We start from the raw sequence: 17,180 nt of genomic DNA on the forward strand, positions 1-17,180 counted from the left end.
TTTCAGAATCCCACAAGGTTCTTGTGCTCAATAGAATGCCAGTCTAACTCCAATGGCAAACATTCTACAGCTATTTTTTTTTTTTGCAGGAGGAATAAAAACAGGGGGGGGAAACCACACTTGAATAATATGGCCAGGACTATGAAGCAGTCTTCAGTTTCAGTACTGAAGCTTGGGTGAGTTACAGCTGCCTGTCACCACCGATCTATTTCCTCATCCATCACCATTAAGAAAGCACAGCTGACCTGGAGCTCTCAGAGCCTGTCCTCTTCAAGCTGTTGGGGTTGCGGATGAGTTTGTCTAGCATGTTGACAATCTGTCCAAATTTAGGCCTGTCACTGCGTTCCTTCTGCCAGCAGTCCAGCATCAGTTGATGGAGAGCAATGGGGCAGTCCATTGGGGGTGGCAGCCGATACCCTTCTTCGATGGCTTTGATAACCTAACAAAAAGCCAGATTTTAGGAGATCTGGGTAACATTATAAAGTACAGGTTGGTTCATAAAACAGGATATTCGTGATTGAGTTCAAGGATGAGAACTGCCAATTTAAAGAAAAACACACTTAAAAATTAAGCACACGCTTCAGCTGTTGTTGGCTTTGTCAATGGTTATTGCTTTGTTTTAAGTCTGTGATTAAAATCTTAATTGATTTATGTTTTTTTAAAAAATTATATCTTGCACTCCCCAGAATCTGCTGTCACAATTTCTTTTCAATAGAATGGGCTATATTGCAATTTATCCTTAAAAGTTGATTTTAAACTTATAATTAGATTAAAATGTGTACTCCATTTCTCTTACACTTTCCTTCTAAATACTCCTACATGTTTAGATCACAGTGGACACCCATCTAAATATACATTAGCGAAAGAAATATGTTTTCAGACTTGAATATAGGGGCCTGTGGATTCACTGTTGGCAGTTTACAACATTTGATCATACTTTGTTGATTTACTACTTGTTGGACATTTGGGATGGAACTGAAACTAAAATAAGGCCTCCAGTGGCTTTTATGCATCCCAAGGACTAAGCTATTTTCTTGTTTCCTGTGTAATGGTTAGACTTGTCTTCTAATACCTGGTCCAAGTTGCTCTTACCCAGATCTGACTGTCTTTTGTGAAATGCAAAAAGGAAAATTACCTTGGGCTGCTCTGTACCCATAATGTCCAGCTACAAATAGGTCTACTGTTCCATTTAAAAATCTATAATTATTAACAGTATCCAATGCAATCACAAACTGATATAAAAGACACCACAAATCATTCCATACATATGGCTCATTATCACATACTGTCTGTTTGGCAACCTTACACAGAATGAGCTCATGCATAATCAAGATCTAGTTCCTGACAGCCGGGTACCCAGTTCACAACCCTTCACCTCATCATAGCTGGCACTAATGGGCAGTCTTGGTAGTTTTTACAGAAGGAACAAAGATTAATTGGCCACACACATTGATTCACACAACTGTAGAACTGGTTTCACAAGAAAAGTGGCGAAGACACAATGGCAAGTAATGTGGATTCATACTTCACTGCTATTGGTGGTTCAGTAACAGAGAGAAGTGTTGTCTCCCAGGCTACCAACCCTTCCATTTGCAGATACAAACTTAATAACTTTCTAAGCCATCTAACTGCAAGATGTATATTCCTCCTCCTCACAACCACATTGAAGTTTTTATTTATCTATGTGACAATCTATGATATGAATTGCAAACCATCTGTTTTACCTCAACTGGTAAAGGACATCATAGCTACATCACTAGTCCAATTAATCTGGGTATTCTTGATCTCTTATGAGCTCGGGGTCATAAAGAACATCAGCAAACTTGCTTCCACATTGCTCTGAATTCCATTGTACTGCTAATAAATGCTCATCTTGTTTACGAAATACAACTGAATCTTTGCTTTCATGCTAATTATTGGTGACCTTTTATTTTTATGGAGCTATTCCACTGGTCCATCTAGCTTGACACTTTCTACTTGGCTGTGAGTGCTATGGTCCTTTTCAGCTTTTGCTATTTAAGATCCTTTAACTGGAGATGCTGGGTGAACCTAGGACCTTATGCATGCAAAGCACGTGTTCTAACACTGAGCCGGCCTCACACACACACCCCTGATGAAAACTGAAATTAAATCCACTTTCATTTGTAGTGTCAGCTACACACAAAAATTCTTGGAAACTTCTCATTCTAGAATATTACTCAACTTCCTAACTTTGACTAAAATGCTCTGGTTTTCATGACTCCGGATCCAAGAAATATTAATCAGCATAAAAAACTCCCTAGTCAATATTATATATTATTTTTTAAATTTTCTGTAAGTTCTCCTTGCCTTCTTTGTCTTCAGTACTACATGCAACAATAGTAGGGATTTTATTAACTTCCTTATGGAATGGACTGAAGTAGTCCAGATGGTATAGTTAAAAGGATTTGCATTATTTATAAGGGGTCATTTACTAAAGCTGGTTTTTTACATCCCCCACGGATATATGTTCTATTGTGATTATCGCCAAAGCCTTTCACACAATAATTATCCTGTATATTCTACATAAAATTATTTGCCTATTCTTCAAAGGAAATGATCAGTTCAAAAATATGAAATTATGCTATATCAGGGTTTGAAATGTTTACTCTTAAGAGGAAAACAAGTTTTATAGATGTATTCTCAATGGAGTCTCAAGTGAGAAACTGCGGAACTGAATCAATGTTACCAATTTATTTTCTTTTCCCATTAGAATGTCTGGAGTGCTTTGAAAATGTAAAAAGTGTTTCACTGTTCTGAAGTTCCACCTGAAATCTATGTAACCCATTCCTATCCCATTACATAGCACGATGGAGAAAAACGCTGAATCTATACCCAGAAAAGACAGGTGCTTTCACACACATTGAACAATGAGCTTTCAATCCAATTTGCAACTGAATTTTACTGTGTGAAATGGCAAAATCCACTTGCAAACAATTGCTAAAGTGCATTGGAAGTCAGTTGAAAGTGCATTATTCAGCATATGTGAAAGTGCCAACAGTTTCTTTGGCAAGCGAGAAATTGTTCCTGTAGAACTGACACCCTCCCAGTGTGACCAATGCTAGCCATATCAATTCATCATTTGTATAAAACTATTTCCTGTCTAGAAGTATATCATGGGGAAGTAACTTCTATGCAGCCGGGAAGGCCACAGTGAAATAACTTGGGATAATAATGACAGCATTCATAGGATAGTGAAGAACACTCACATCTTGGTTGGACATATCCCAATAGGGTCTCTCTCCATATGACATTACTTCCCACATGACAATTCCATAACTCCAAACATCACTGGCTGATGTAAATTTACGATAGGCAATTGCTTCTGGTGCAGTCCACCTGATGGGAATCTTTCCACCCTGTAGATGAAATTTAAAAAGCACACATATATAAAACAGTAAATATCATACGTTTATGTCAATACAATCCATTATTTGTTTGAAGTTAGGCAGCAGTGCTCTTGGGAATGCCAAAATTATTTTTAATAGGCGACTACTTTCTTTAGTCCATAAATAAAATTTAGCAACTCAAAAAGTCAGCTTCAAAAACAAATACAGATTCCTCATCCTTGTGATTAATACATCATGAGTGAAACTATGTGGTAAATATAAAGAATGGGGGTTGGTAGAGGTAGTAGGGCTTCAAAGTGCTATATAGTTCTTAGCATCTCACCATGAAAGGCAAAATAAGTGATGCAGAATATATAAATAAGCAAGAACATGTAACTGCTGATTGCACAATTTATTCCAGATTACAGAAGACAGCTCTATCTATTTATTTATTTAAGTGCAGAGAACACACAAGCCTGGCCATATGCTACAGATATGGAAGAGAATGTCATCCATCTGTTTTCTTTACTCACAGAGATGCAAACCAGGGGATTGTTCAGGGTATTTTTATCAATTCAAAACCATGTCTCCCTTCAAGGCTACTCTAATTTAGCTAGGAGTTTATAAAGTACAGATCATAGGATTATCACTACAAACTTAACATTTACAGACTTGCTACTAATGCAAAGGTTTTATAACAATAATCTTGCTTGTCTGTTGCCAGACCTGTTTGTTCAGCTTCAAAATAGATATACTTGTTTGAGATCCACATTCATCAATGGATACTGATATTCGTCCACACTCTAGAATAGGAAAACAAGTTCACTCGGTACATTACTAAAATGTTTGGAAGCAAGACTGCAAAAGGACGGTTCTGTAACACCTAGACTGATTTCTCACTAGGCTTGTTCCAGTCTCACAGCCCTCCCCCCATGCTTCTGTCCGATCTCACATATAGGGTTGCCAAGTTCAATCCCAGAAATATCTGGGGACTTTGGGGGTGGAGCCAGGAGACTTTGGGGGTGGAGCCAGGAGACACTGGGGTGGAGCTAGGGAGGAGGGGGGGAAACGGCGCCAGGGAGTGTGGCGAGCCGCCCCGTCTTGGAGCGGGCGACGCTGCTGCGCCGCTGCCGCCTCTTCTCCGCTCGCCGTGGCTGCTCCTCCGAGATGGGCTCAGCCTGAGCCCATCTCGGAGGAGCAGCCACGGCGAGCGGAGAAGAGGCGGCAGCGGAGCGGCGGCCTCACCTGCTCTGCCTCTGGGGTGGAATCGGAGGGGGGGTGGAGGCGGGCCAGGGGCGTGGCGAGCCGCGAGTCCGGGTCCTAGAAGGGCTCGGATTCGCGGCTCGCCATGCTCCTGGCCTGCCTCACCCTCCCCTGTGCTGCTGCCGCCTCTTGGCTGCTCCTCCGAGATGGGCTCAGCCTGGGCCCATCTCGGAGGAGCAGCTGTGGTGGGCGGGGAGGGGGTGGCAGCAGCGTGGCGGCCTCGCCCGCTCCAGGATGGGGTGGCTCACTATGCTCCCCGGCGCTGTTTCCCCCCTCCCCCTTTTTACATTTTTTGGGGGGAGCGGGGGAAGAGGGTGGAAATCCTGGGGTCCCCTGCCAGGGTGGGAGGGTTAGGAAGCCTACTCACATCAGACTTACCCCGCCTCCTTCCCACAGCAAGCTAGATCCTCTGAAAACCGGTTTCTGCTTGCCGCAGGAAAGAGATGGGGCAAGTCACAGTCCCGTGGCAGCTTGTGCAAAATCAGACAGAAGCGCTGAAGGAAAAAGGGCTCCAAGATTAGAACAAGCCTAGTGAGAAATCAGTCCTAGTCAAATCACTAAATACAAATGCCATCCAGAAGAAAAGTCATCAGAAATTTATCCATTTAGTTATGCTAATGCACAAGATGTTTTAAATTTAGATTTAACTTTATGTAGATCCATCTGGGGAAAGTTTTTAAGAAAAGCAAAGATTTGTAGTTTGTTCAAATAAATCACTTTAGTGTTTTATTCTCTTGTAGTTTCAGCAACTAATAGCATATATTAAAGTATCTGAGTTGTGTCTTCCTTTTCCCCTTTTCTATGCCTGCTTTGGCTTCAGTATGGCACTTGGTAAAGGTGTGTAAAGTTTGTATTAGTGTCCATCAATGCCACTACCACTAGTTATATTTTTTGTAAATTCTAGCCTGATTTTAAGGTGAAAGTTCTTGATTCTTAATAAATATGATAGTCTGACAGATATTGCAAGAGGAGAACTTAGGAATTAGGGAGGGATAAGCTCATCTCTCCACTAGTTGTCTTTCCTACAGTCTTGGCTTCCCCTCCATGTGTCCTCCTTGCAGTCCTTGCACTGCTCCCTTTCTCACTTTCCCCCTCAGGTCCTGCTGACTTCTTTTCTGTCTTTTCTCCTCTTCCTCTGGCAGATTCTGTGGCTCCTCTCCTTTCTCTGCTTCCTTCCACCCCCCACCCCTCTGTATATTTTGCTTTCCTCCCTCCCTCTACTCCCAGTCTTTCTTTTTGTCCTTCCAGTCTGATCCCTCTTTCTTGCATTCATCCTGGTTCACTTTGAGCTTAATAACAATGATGTTGGTAATGTTTCAGAGTATAGCTGTTTTGGTCTGCAGTAGGCTTCCAAATGGCTGCTGAAATTGCATGAATTTTTTGGATTTGCATGCAGGGGCAAAGTTCAGAATTAGATTTATAATTTTTGGATATTTTGTAAGTTTTTAACAAATACTCAAATAAATTTAGCAGGCATTGGGAAAAGGGGTACAGACCTATTTATTTATTTATTTCATTTGATTTATATCCCGCCCTACCCCACCAAAGCGGGATCAGGGATTAGTAGCTGGTTAAGAAGGACAAAGGAGTGGTTAGGGATTAATGGTCCATTTTCACAAAGGAGAAAAGTACATAGTGGGATCTACATTATTACCAACTAGAAATAAAGCCTGTTGTGGGGGGGGGGGGGAGTTGGAAAGATAAGTCAGATCAATTCCCCTACAAAAAATGGCCACCTTGGGTAGGAAGACGGGGAGGGGGGGGTCACTTACCCAGAGCTTCTTTCCCTCTTGCTTTCCCTCCCCCTTCCTCTGTGTCTGGTCTGCTGCCACAGACACCATTTTTCCCATCTCTGGCTGTTTCCCTTCTAGAGAAGGAGAGGGAGGAGTCCTCAGACAATCAAGGGAAGGCTTTCTCTGGCTCTTTCCCTTCTTCTCCCTCCCTAGCCAACTGAGAGAAGGCTTTCTTTTTCTCCTCTGCAAAGCAATGACTCAATCCTTATCTGTCCTGGGGCTGGAGGGTAGAGATTGCTCTCTATTGAGACTGAGCAACAGGCAGCTCAGCCAATGGTAGAGTAGGTGAAGCATGGCCAGTCTGTATGGAGAATTATATTATGGGGAAGATGTTATTTAACATTCAGAGGGAGTAATGAGGAAGCCAAACAACACCAAAGTATTGAGAGGAACAACCCAGAGTAACTGTGAAGACCTCCAAAAAGTCTTATTCAAACTGGGAAAACAGGATACTGAACAAGAAAATGGTATTCAGGGTAGGTGATGCCCTTTGGGGGAGTAGGGGGAAGGGAACTTCACATATTTACAGACTGGTCCTGCAACTAGTAGTGTTGGCAGCATCAGGGGAAATTTCATTCTGGTGATAAACAAGAAATGGTTGAAAATATAACTGCCAGCTTCATAAAGCTTTTATATTTTAAAAAGCTGCCTATCTTAAAAGGGTATCATAGAGCTGGCCATGGTTCAAAAAGAGGCAACAAAAAAAATAAAGGAATGGCGTACCTTCCCCCCTATCAATCAGGAAAAGGTAAATGGAGCCTTTTAGCTTGACATTCTTTTTTTACAGGATAAGCACTGGAGAGGTTTATAAAATTATGAAATGAGTAAAGGAAGTGCACAGAGTAAATGTTTATCTCTCTCTTACAAGACTAGATTGTAAGAAACTGACTGACTGACAGCAGCTGGACAGACAAAGTTCTTTGCACAACACACAATTTGTTTATAGAATTTGTGGCCAAGTGATAAAGAAACAGCCACTGACATATGCCTTTGAAGTGGCCTTAGATAAAGTCATGAAAGCCAGACCTATCACTAGCTGTTGACTATGAGGTCTGAACTGAAACCTTAGGTTCAGAGATAATGAATCATTTTATGGCAGTTGCTAAGGAGCGAACTGTGGAGCAGGCCTTTGCATTCTGCTCATCATGGGCTTCTTGGAAGAATCAGGTCAGCAACAGTTGGAAATAGAATGCTGACCTAGCTAGACCTGCAATTTGAGTTTTATTTATATATCTAGATCTTGCCTTACAGTATGTTTGAGGTGGCTAACACCATTAAAAATGTGGGTATATTAAAATAAACTGTTAAAATCACACAAACATAACCACTAGGTTCTACCACACTTTGGATTGCAACATTACATCAACAAGAGAATAGCATTCCAAAGCAATATGGAGTGTCCGTAATAGTACAATATAACATCCAAATCAAATTAATACAGACACTAGGCAATAAAAAATAGGAAATGAAGTCCCGTGTAGATAATGTCTTAGCCCAAGTTCTCCAAACGAAGATCCAGGTGCTTTATTTTCTCCATTTCAGTTTTTTATGTAAATCTTCAAAAGTGGTTAGGCTTACAATGATGTTATAATTCACATCACAATGTGTAAATAATCAATTCTTCTTCTTGATTCCTATTTCAATCCAATAATGTTATTTATTTTGTATTGTAGATACCAAGGAAATTAATTCCTATATTCTGAGCTCTCATCTGTATTACTCTTAGTAGTCAGAGGTGTCTACTAAGTATAATACAGATGAGAGCTCAGAATACAGGAATTAATTTCCTTGGTGTCTACAATGCAAAAGAAATAACATTATTGGATTGAAATAAGAATCAAGAAGAAGAATTGGTTATTTACACATTGTGATGTGAATTATAACATCATTGTAAGCCTAACACTGTTGAAGATTTATATAAAAAACTGAAACAGAGAAAATAAAGCACCTGGGTCTTCGTTATCCACATGGGACTTCATTTCCTATTTTTTATTGCCTAGTGTCTATCAACAAGAGAATGCCACCTGAAAAATGATTGCTTTATGTTGTTGTTTTTAGCCATCAGATCACTGCTGACGTATGGCTACCTATAAGGTTTTCAAGGCAAGAGTTGTTCAGAGGTGGTTTGTCATTGACTGCCTTCACATCACAACCCTGGTATTCTTTGGAGGTTTCCCATCCAAATACTAGCCAGGGTTGACCATACTTAGCTTTTGAGATCTAATAAGATTGGCCTAGCTTGGACTGCCCAGGTCTGAGGCAATACATCAGGGGTGGCCAATGGTAGCTCTCCAGATGTTTTTTGCCTTTAACTCCCATCAGCCCCAGTCAGCATGGCCAATAGCTGGGCTGATGGGAGTTGTAGGCAAAAACATCTGGAGAGCTACCGTTGGCCACCCCTGCAATACATCATTCTACCTTCCAAAACTGTTGTAGAGAAGCTGTTCTCTGAATTGTCTCAGGCAGCTTATTCCAGAATACCATAAATCTAACACATAAAGCTCATTGTCCAGTTGCAGACATCAGCATCAAAGTGCTAATCCACCAGGGGAACTGAGGGTCAGCTGGAAGAAGCTGTTCTGAGGACTCAATAGGTGCATAAGTGTTTATTAAGGACTTTTCTGCACCATGCAAAACAAGATCATGCAGTCTGCATGTGACAAATCTGCATGTGATCTTGTTTAATCCTTAGTTTTCCAGCTTTACCTAAACTCACTGGAGTCTGGGAAGCCAAATAGGGTTGGCCACAGTTAGTACTTAGATGAGAGACTACCAAGGAAGACTGGGCCTGCTACACAGAGGAAGGCAATAACAAACCATCTCTATTCCTCACTTATCTGGGACACCCTGGGTCAGTTGCAACTCCTGCAGCAGCTCCTACCATTGAAACAGTATTTTTAAATAATTTGGTAGAATGAGAATGGTTCAAAAGTGGATTGGCACTTGGGTGCTGGTAGTTTCTGTGAGAAAATACTGAGAAAGCCTTCGGTACACAAGCATATTTGTTGCATACATAATGTCAATGTCCCTGAATGATGGTCCAATGTACAGCCTCCTTCATTTAGTACAGCAAAGAGAGGTTTTTTCGAGCTCACACAATGCTTATTTTTGACATGGCTTATAATAGAGTTTTTAATTGTATCTGCTGGATGTTTAAGAATGATCATAATTTGAAATTCCTTGTAGTTACTCAAACTGTGGAATTCATCCAAATTGTCCTGAATACTAATGCAAAAACAAGACAATAGACTGTGATGCAAATTACAGATATTCATTGCAGTTCCCTTGGAAGGGAAAATACTTTACTATATTTTCACTCACAAATCTGAAAAGAAGCCTTTTCAATGGTTTACCTCCTGCTCCTGTGTTTGAACACAGCTCTCTAGAAATCTGTGTTGGCTCAAACCCACACTGCCCTTGTTAGTGGGAAATTGCAGGGCTGGACAACATTAAATACCTCACAAGGCAAACTCCATTCTCCCCTCTCCTTCCTAATTTAATGAAGTGCATGTTCATTACAGGAGAAATGTGAGAAAAGAATAGCACAAACTGGGGGTTTACTAACAGTCTCTGTATCGAGAGAACAGATGGAGAATGGCAGGCATTTAAAAGCAAAACATCGTACCCAACTTACAAATCTACATTATAAACCTTGTACCTTCTTTTTTCCCTGATGTGTATAAACTTCAAGGCTGTTTGTGATCATCAGGATATTGCTTTACAAGCTGCAATGCTTGCTTCATTAGACTTTACATGCAGATGACTAAAACTCATCTAGCAGAGTCAGGAAAACAATGCCTATAAAATTCTATTGTTCTTCATATTTTGGCACTGGCTCTAAATAGAATCACATGCAAGTACATGTCATTAATATAAGTTCACAGCTTTTGAACATAATACATGGTAATGTGACTGCCCATAAGCAATAAAGAAGAATGAGATTTGTAACCTATTAGACACACTTGCCAAATCTGAGGGGGAAATCAGTTTTGCATTCAGAAAGAGGATCTCAACAACAGCCCGATTATAGCTTTCCCAAGAACAATAGACTTATTTATATGCATTCCTTTCAATACATGGAAATGTTTGTGTGTATTAGTAAATACACATTTTTGCAGAAGCAAAAAAGTGTTAAGTTTAATATTCTTACCATAATTTCTCTGTGAGACTGGTAAGACCGTCTTCAACTCAAACAGAAAACTCTTTAATCCCCCTTCTTCCAGCTAAGATATTTAAAATTATATATCCCAGCTAAATGGGAGAGCCATATAATTAGGGGAAACTGAGGAGAACATACTTAAGTGAATGTGTGGAATCTGCATGTAGACTCAAGGTCACAACCATTGTATCAATGCAACCTGTTGCTGATGTCAGATGTACAAAAGAAAACTGTGAATACCACAACCTCGTTTAAGTGAAAGGTCCAGGACACATGTAAAAGAACTAGGTAATTAGAAGATCAGAAAAAATCTAGGATTATAAGTGCATGAAGGTCAGCTCTTTCAGACAGACAAAGCTGATGTAATGCCAGAACTGTTGTAGTGATCAATTTTTTGGCACTTGCATGGCATAACGAAGGGGGAGGGAGTCTTGCCTTACCCTAGTAGTATAGGCAGCTTCAGGGTCATCTTCAAGAACTCGGGACATGCCAAAGTCTGAAACTTTGCAGACCAAATTGCTGTTGACTAGTATGTTTCGAGCAGCAAGATCTCGATGCACATAGCTCATGTCAGACAAGTACTTCATTCCAGAGCCAATACCCCGAAGCATCCCTACTAACTGAATTACGGTAAATCTGCCATCATTCTTCTGTAAGAAAAAAAAAATCACAGTGAAAATTCACAAAGAACATTTACCTAGGTTCCTCAATGTCATTTTTTACTTGGCCTTCCCTTCAAAACTTATGCCACCTTCTGGAGACCCACAATCTATATAGAATGGTATCTCTGGTCCTCTGCTAAAGAAACACACTGGAAAATGTAAAAGCAAATCAGTATCTCTGATTGAATGTCTCTATTTCCAATTCACATTGGGATTGGAGGCAAGAAGGGTTCATTCCCTTCCCAGACAAAATCCAATGTGGATCAGTTCGGGTCTACTGTCAGGGGAATTTTAATTTACCTATTGGCAAGTATGGGAGGATGGTTCCACCTGCCTCAGAATCCTAAATTCCACAGTGCTCCTTCCCATAAGCTATCCATGTGTCCCCCAAGGGATATCTAACACACAATTTAGAATTATGGTTCGATCTCATAAAAAAAAATGCCGCCATATTCCGTTTCTTCTATCTAGACCTATAATTCACTGGCAAAGTACAGTCCAGTGGCTTTTGTACTAGCTTCCTGGGATGTGTGGAACATTCCAGTTTTAATTAACCCACAGCAACATGAGACTTTTAATGAGCATTTTAATCAAACCTGCTTCTGATTAAACACAGATTATTTAAAGCTTATTCTTTTATGCTTCAAGACTGTGGTGCCTCACCGTTCCTCCCACCAGCTGAAGTAGAAAAACTGTCAAGTAAGCATCTCTGGAGCATAATTTTGCATCATCTTCCACCCACAATTAGAAAGGGCATACATTAAAAAAACACACAGTGTTTCTTTGCTTAAATTTATTCAATCACAGTTACCTACCCTGAGAAAAGCATCCAAAGAACCATTCTCCATGTATTCAGTTATGATCATGACTGGTTTGCCTAGGCGAAGGAAAACACAATACATTGATGAATAACCAGTGGGAAATGAAGGGGAGAGATAGTTTTTAATCACCTAATTTAATTCCAAAAGTACTTAGCTTGTTCCTCAGCTACAGTGAGCCAGAATAGAGGTAACACAAAGCTGAAGTGTTCAAGAGCTCCATCTAGAAGATTAACACTTTGGCTGACTCATTGACAAGGTCTTTAACTACAGTACACACCAGAGTCTCTAGAGAATATAAGGATCCATAATTGCTCACTAAAGAAGAAATGGTGATACAGTAATAGACCCAAATAGGCCTATTTGCTCTTGGAGTAATGTAAAGATAATTGCATCATTTGCTAGGGAATTTGTATGACTGTAGGCATTTGAGAAATAAAAGTTGTGGTTTGAGGGATACACACAGTTGTAAGCAGAATCAGGTGTTACATAAATAGCAATTTCCTTCCTATTTTCTCAATTCAGAACCTTTATTTGAGATCACAGTTTATTTACAAACATGCTCTCTTCCACACTGAAGCAGATGGGGTCAAATTAGTCAATGAACTCTGATGCAGACAGGGTCAAATTGAACAACAATGCTCTGTTCTTCAAATGCAATACAGAAAGCTAATGACACAAATCTGAACATTAACCTTGAGTAGCTCACAGATGATACTATTCTGTTAGTATTGATTCCCATTCTTACAGTACATTAAACCCATTATTATTAAGTATCATTCTTTGATACATTCATCAATGATAGCTATCCAAGTGTCCATCTTATGATGAATTTTGTCTATACGGTTCCTATTTACCCTAATATCAGCTGTTTCGGGAGGTTTCAGGAGCTACTGTGGGAAAGGGTAGGTGCAATTCATAGGATCCAAAACTAACATTTATTGTGACATGATCTTCCATGGACTAGAGTGGATTATAATTCACAAAAATTTATGTCACAACAAATGTGCTAACTTTTCTAAACGTGCAAGTTGCCATGACCACCCTGCCTTCATTTTTGTTTGTCTGTAGTCACTTTGAACTGTAATCAGCCCAACTATCTTGCTAAATTCAGAAAGGTCTGGCCAGCTCTTGTGCAAATGTTGTTGCTGAGAGGATCATATGGATCTTAGAAAGAAGGTGTTTGTGTAGACAAAGAAAGCAAGATTGTTCAGAAGAATAGCAACAGCAGACCACTTTATATGACAGAGTTTTAATAATGAGATGCATTGACCAACAAACTTGACCATAGAAAGAAGTACTCTTGGTACAGAACAAAAGTCCAGAAAGCAATGACTCAACTAGATGCAGCTGGCTCTGTTAATATAAGCATTTTGATCCAATCAAGGCACTGCTGGGCACAGTACTATGTAGTTTTGCCTTAGTTTGACGTAACAAAAGATATCTCTGGTAATTTACTTCCTGCTTTTTTTCCCTGCAAGATAAATCAAACTTAGCAAGATGTCCCTCTTAGCAAGATAAATCAAACTTCTTTCTATTCTCAGTTTTCTATAACAAGAATTGCTTTTCAGCTTTCCAATGTGCTCATTACCAACTGTGTATGCTGCATCCTGATTTACTTGGCAAATTCAGTCTTGTGTACTGATTTGCTCAGTAAACCTGATCTCTTCTGAATGTCACATCTTGTATTCTCTGGATCACCTGTGGATTATTGCCTGAATTGCTGATTTATGGAAGTTGGATCACTGTACACTAAATACTCATAAACTGTCCTATGTGATATCTGCTTCTAGAATAGGGATGGGCACAAACAGAAATTTGGCCCAAACATGGGCCAGTTCAGAGTTCACAAACTGGTGTTCAGGGAAGGCATCTTCCCTGAACATTTACTGGGCTTGTGGCTGGTTTGGTTTGGCAGTTCAAGGCCAGCCATTTAAACCCCCCTTCCTCAAGGGGGAAAGTAAAATCAAAGGGTTAAATCACTGCCAAACACCCAATTACACCTAACAGCTGACCAGCAGACCTGCACACCATTAAATCCCTTGATTTCCCTCTGCCCCTTATAAGGAGGGGGGAGTGAAACCAAGGGGTCAAATGGCTGCCACCCATTTAAACCTAACAGCTGACTGGCAGACCTCATAAACTGTTAGGTTTAAATGGCTGAAAGCTATTAAACCTCTCAGATTCACTCCCCATCCTTCAAAGTATGAGAAAGTGAAATCAATGGGTTAAATAGCTGCCAGGCATTAAATATCTTGGTTTCGCTCCTTCCCTTTTTATAGGGGGAAGCGAAACTCACTGGTCAAATGACTGTGAGTCATTAAACTTCTCAGTTTGAATTATTGAATTATTATTCTTGAATTATTGGCCAAAGCTGAAGCTTGCACCCCCCCCCCCCAAAAAAAGACTTCGCAGCCCTATTATTAATGGCAGCCAAAATTATAATAGCCAAAGAATGGAAGACAATGTCATTTCCCATGATATAGCAATGGCAGGCAAAGATTTGGGAAATTGCACCCATGGACAAAATAGCAACACAGATCTATGTAACAGAAATCCCTACTAAAGAGAATAATTTTGTAAAAAATAGTTTCCCTTTTTTGAATATATTAACACCAGTACGGAATTTAAATCTTCTATTCCTAAAAAAATCTCAATTTTTCATTTTACTGACATTGCTATGATATTGATATGTGTTTCATTTCTGTGTATGGTAAACAATGATAATGTTAAGATATGATGGTAGTGCTTTGTGAGTTAGTTTATATTTTTGTTTATTTTATTATAAAAATGTTCATTACCATTGTGACAAATAATTGTGAAGAAGATAGTTGTAATTGTGTTGTATATTTCTGAAAAATTAATTAAAAAATATGTATTAAAAACCTCCCAGTTTCACTCCGCCCCCCCCCCCCGGCCATTCTTCCTCTTTCTCCTGGCCCTGGCAAGCTGCGGGGGGCGGGAAGGAAGGGAAGTCCCTTCCAGGCCACTCCCTGCCTCCTGCCTCCCAGCAGTGGTTCTCTGTGGACAGGCAGAAAGGGGAACTGAACTCACCATACTAGCTCAGTTTGAGTGGGGCTCTTTTGGGTTGGTTCAGTTACAGAGCTATCCCAAACATTAAACCGAACCTTTTTTTTTGGGGGGGGGGGGGTTTCATGCCCATCTCTATCCTAGAAAGTAATTGGTAAATATCTCTTTGTTGTCCATTGTCTTCATTTCTCCCTCTCTAACCCTCTATTATCTGCTTAAAGGTTTTGAGTGGACCTTAGGACTGTGTACAAATATTTGTGGGCTTCTTAGTATTTGATCCTGTATTTTTCTTGCTTGAATTCCTCAATAAAGTTTATCTGGTTATTCTCCTGAATACCCACTGCTGTTTTCTTTCCCCACTGCTTCACAACACCATTCCATGTGTGTGTAAATGCTGCCCAGTCACAACCAACTACTGGTGACCCCACGGCATTCAAGGCAAGTGATGAAGCAGAAGTAGCTAGTCATTGCCTCCCTCTGAAAAGTATTCCTTGGTGGTGTCTCATCTGTGTACTGACCCTGCTTCACTTTGGAGATCTGACAAGACCGGGCTACAGTATACCATTTCAGATCCCCATTTATGTTAAAACCTAAACCTGCAGCTCCTTTAAAATAGGAGTGGCAGAAAAGAGCTTCTCTCTCTTACAATTGTGTTCCCTATGATGAATTTGGACCCAATTAGGAAGTGGGTCTCATTCACATGATACACACCTTCTCGAGAGCACAGAGCAACAGTATTCCCAATGACCCATGGTTCTCAAAGCTGAGATCAAACTGTATAAGCAATAAGTTAATGGGTGAAGCAATTATTTTTCCTGACCATTTACTTCTTTTTTTAATGTGCTGGGAATGGATTCCAAATTGGACTGCCAATGAATATGGAAGAAAACCTGTTTTGGTATAGAATCCTCTTCTTTGCTGACAGGGCTGTGGTTTAACTGAAATATTTCCTGCCTTAATAAAACAGTCCACTAGTGGGATATGCTTGAATATTTGACTAAGAAAATTGGGTGTCAGTGAAATATTTTTACACTGAAAAGCTCCAGTAATTGTTTCTACGTTTGCACATTTTTCACTCAGCAGGTTGCCTCCACTTGCAATTCAGCTACGGGTTCCTATTTCAGAAATAACCTTTTCTGATTAGAAAACAATATGTTAAAGATGTTAATGTTAATAGCCTGTAAATGTTGCACCTTTTAATTTTTTTAAGGGATTCTGGCTTCAGGCCAGCCCCTGAAGGACATGTTCTGTTCCCGATTCCCTCACCAGCCACTGCCAGAATTTTCACTGTCTTGATATTATTCACCATGTGTGCATGCCAGCCAGTCTCTATGTGAAATGGAAATCAGAGAGAGCTGTAACCTTACCTATCATATTTGCATGAATAAAGGTGAATTGTGTGTGTGTAGGTGCACAAAAATAAAACCCAGCTGCATCAACATAAGCTCAGAAATGCCGGCTGAGAATTTAAATTCTTAAAGGCTAAACACTAAAGAAAACCATCTTCTTGATATATGGGCACAATTTCTTCCAGCATTCATGAGAATGAAACCTACTCAGGTGCAATTTGCATATTTCCCCATTTCATTTACTCTTTTGCAACTGTCACTAAAGTCACTTGATGGAACAAATATTTCTAAATCGGTTTTAATTAACCTTCTGCAATCAAATGGTACTTTGTCTACTTAAAGAAAAAGGAGACACTCTTAATTAGAATATATTAATGCATAACTTCATTATCTGTAATGCCTAGGCCAAGCAATGTTGAAATTGGTTTAGAGACACAGAACAGATGCGAAGGAGTGTCCTATCCTACTGGATTTCTGCACTCAATACTTGATGGGATTCATGTTATGCTATGAGTCTGGATGGACACAATGTCTGATTTATTCCAATTCCACCATACTTCTTAACAAGCAGGAAATATCTTTCTTCCTTAAAATATTATGCATTTAACTCAATGGTAGCTATATCTCATGTGGATAAAAAACCTCTCCTTCCTTGGAGATCTTTAAACAGAGGCTAGATGGCCATCTGACAGCAATGACGATCCTGTGAATTCAGGGGGAGGTATTTGTGAGTTTCCTGCATTGTGCAGGGGGTTGGAC

General features: G+C 40.0%; 1 protein-coding gene across 1 annotated transcript in view; it reads right to left on the bottom strand.

Moving 5' to 3' along the window:
* Positions 1–17,180, bottom strand: part of EPHA4 (EPH receptor A4) — a 253,169-nt gene that overhangs the window by 11,284 nt on the left and 224,705 nt on the right. Inside the window, exons 12-15 of the mRNA XM_060242183.1 lie at positions 12,040–12,101; positions 11,003–11,212; positions 3,228–3,377; positions 246–439 (exon numbers count right to left, since the gene is read on the bottom strand). Coding sequence (XP_060098166.1) covers positions 246–439; positions 3,228–3,377; positions 11,003–11,212; positions 12,040–12,101 — 616 coding nt within the window. The remainder of the gene's footprint in view (positions 1–245; positions 440–3,227; positions 3,378–11,002; positions 11,213–12,039; positions 12,102–17,180) is intronic.

This window comes from Heteronotia binoei, chromosome 6 (genome assembly GCF_032191835.1).
Source record: "Heteronotia binoei isolate CCM8104 ecotype False Entrance Well chromosome 6, APGP_CSIRO_Hbin_v1, whole genome shotgun sequence".
NCBI classification, from domain to species: Eukaryota; Metazoa; Chordata; class Lepidosauria; order Squamata; family Gekkonidae; genus Heteronotia; species Heteronotia binoei.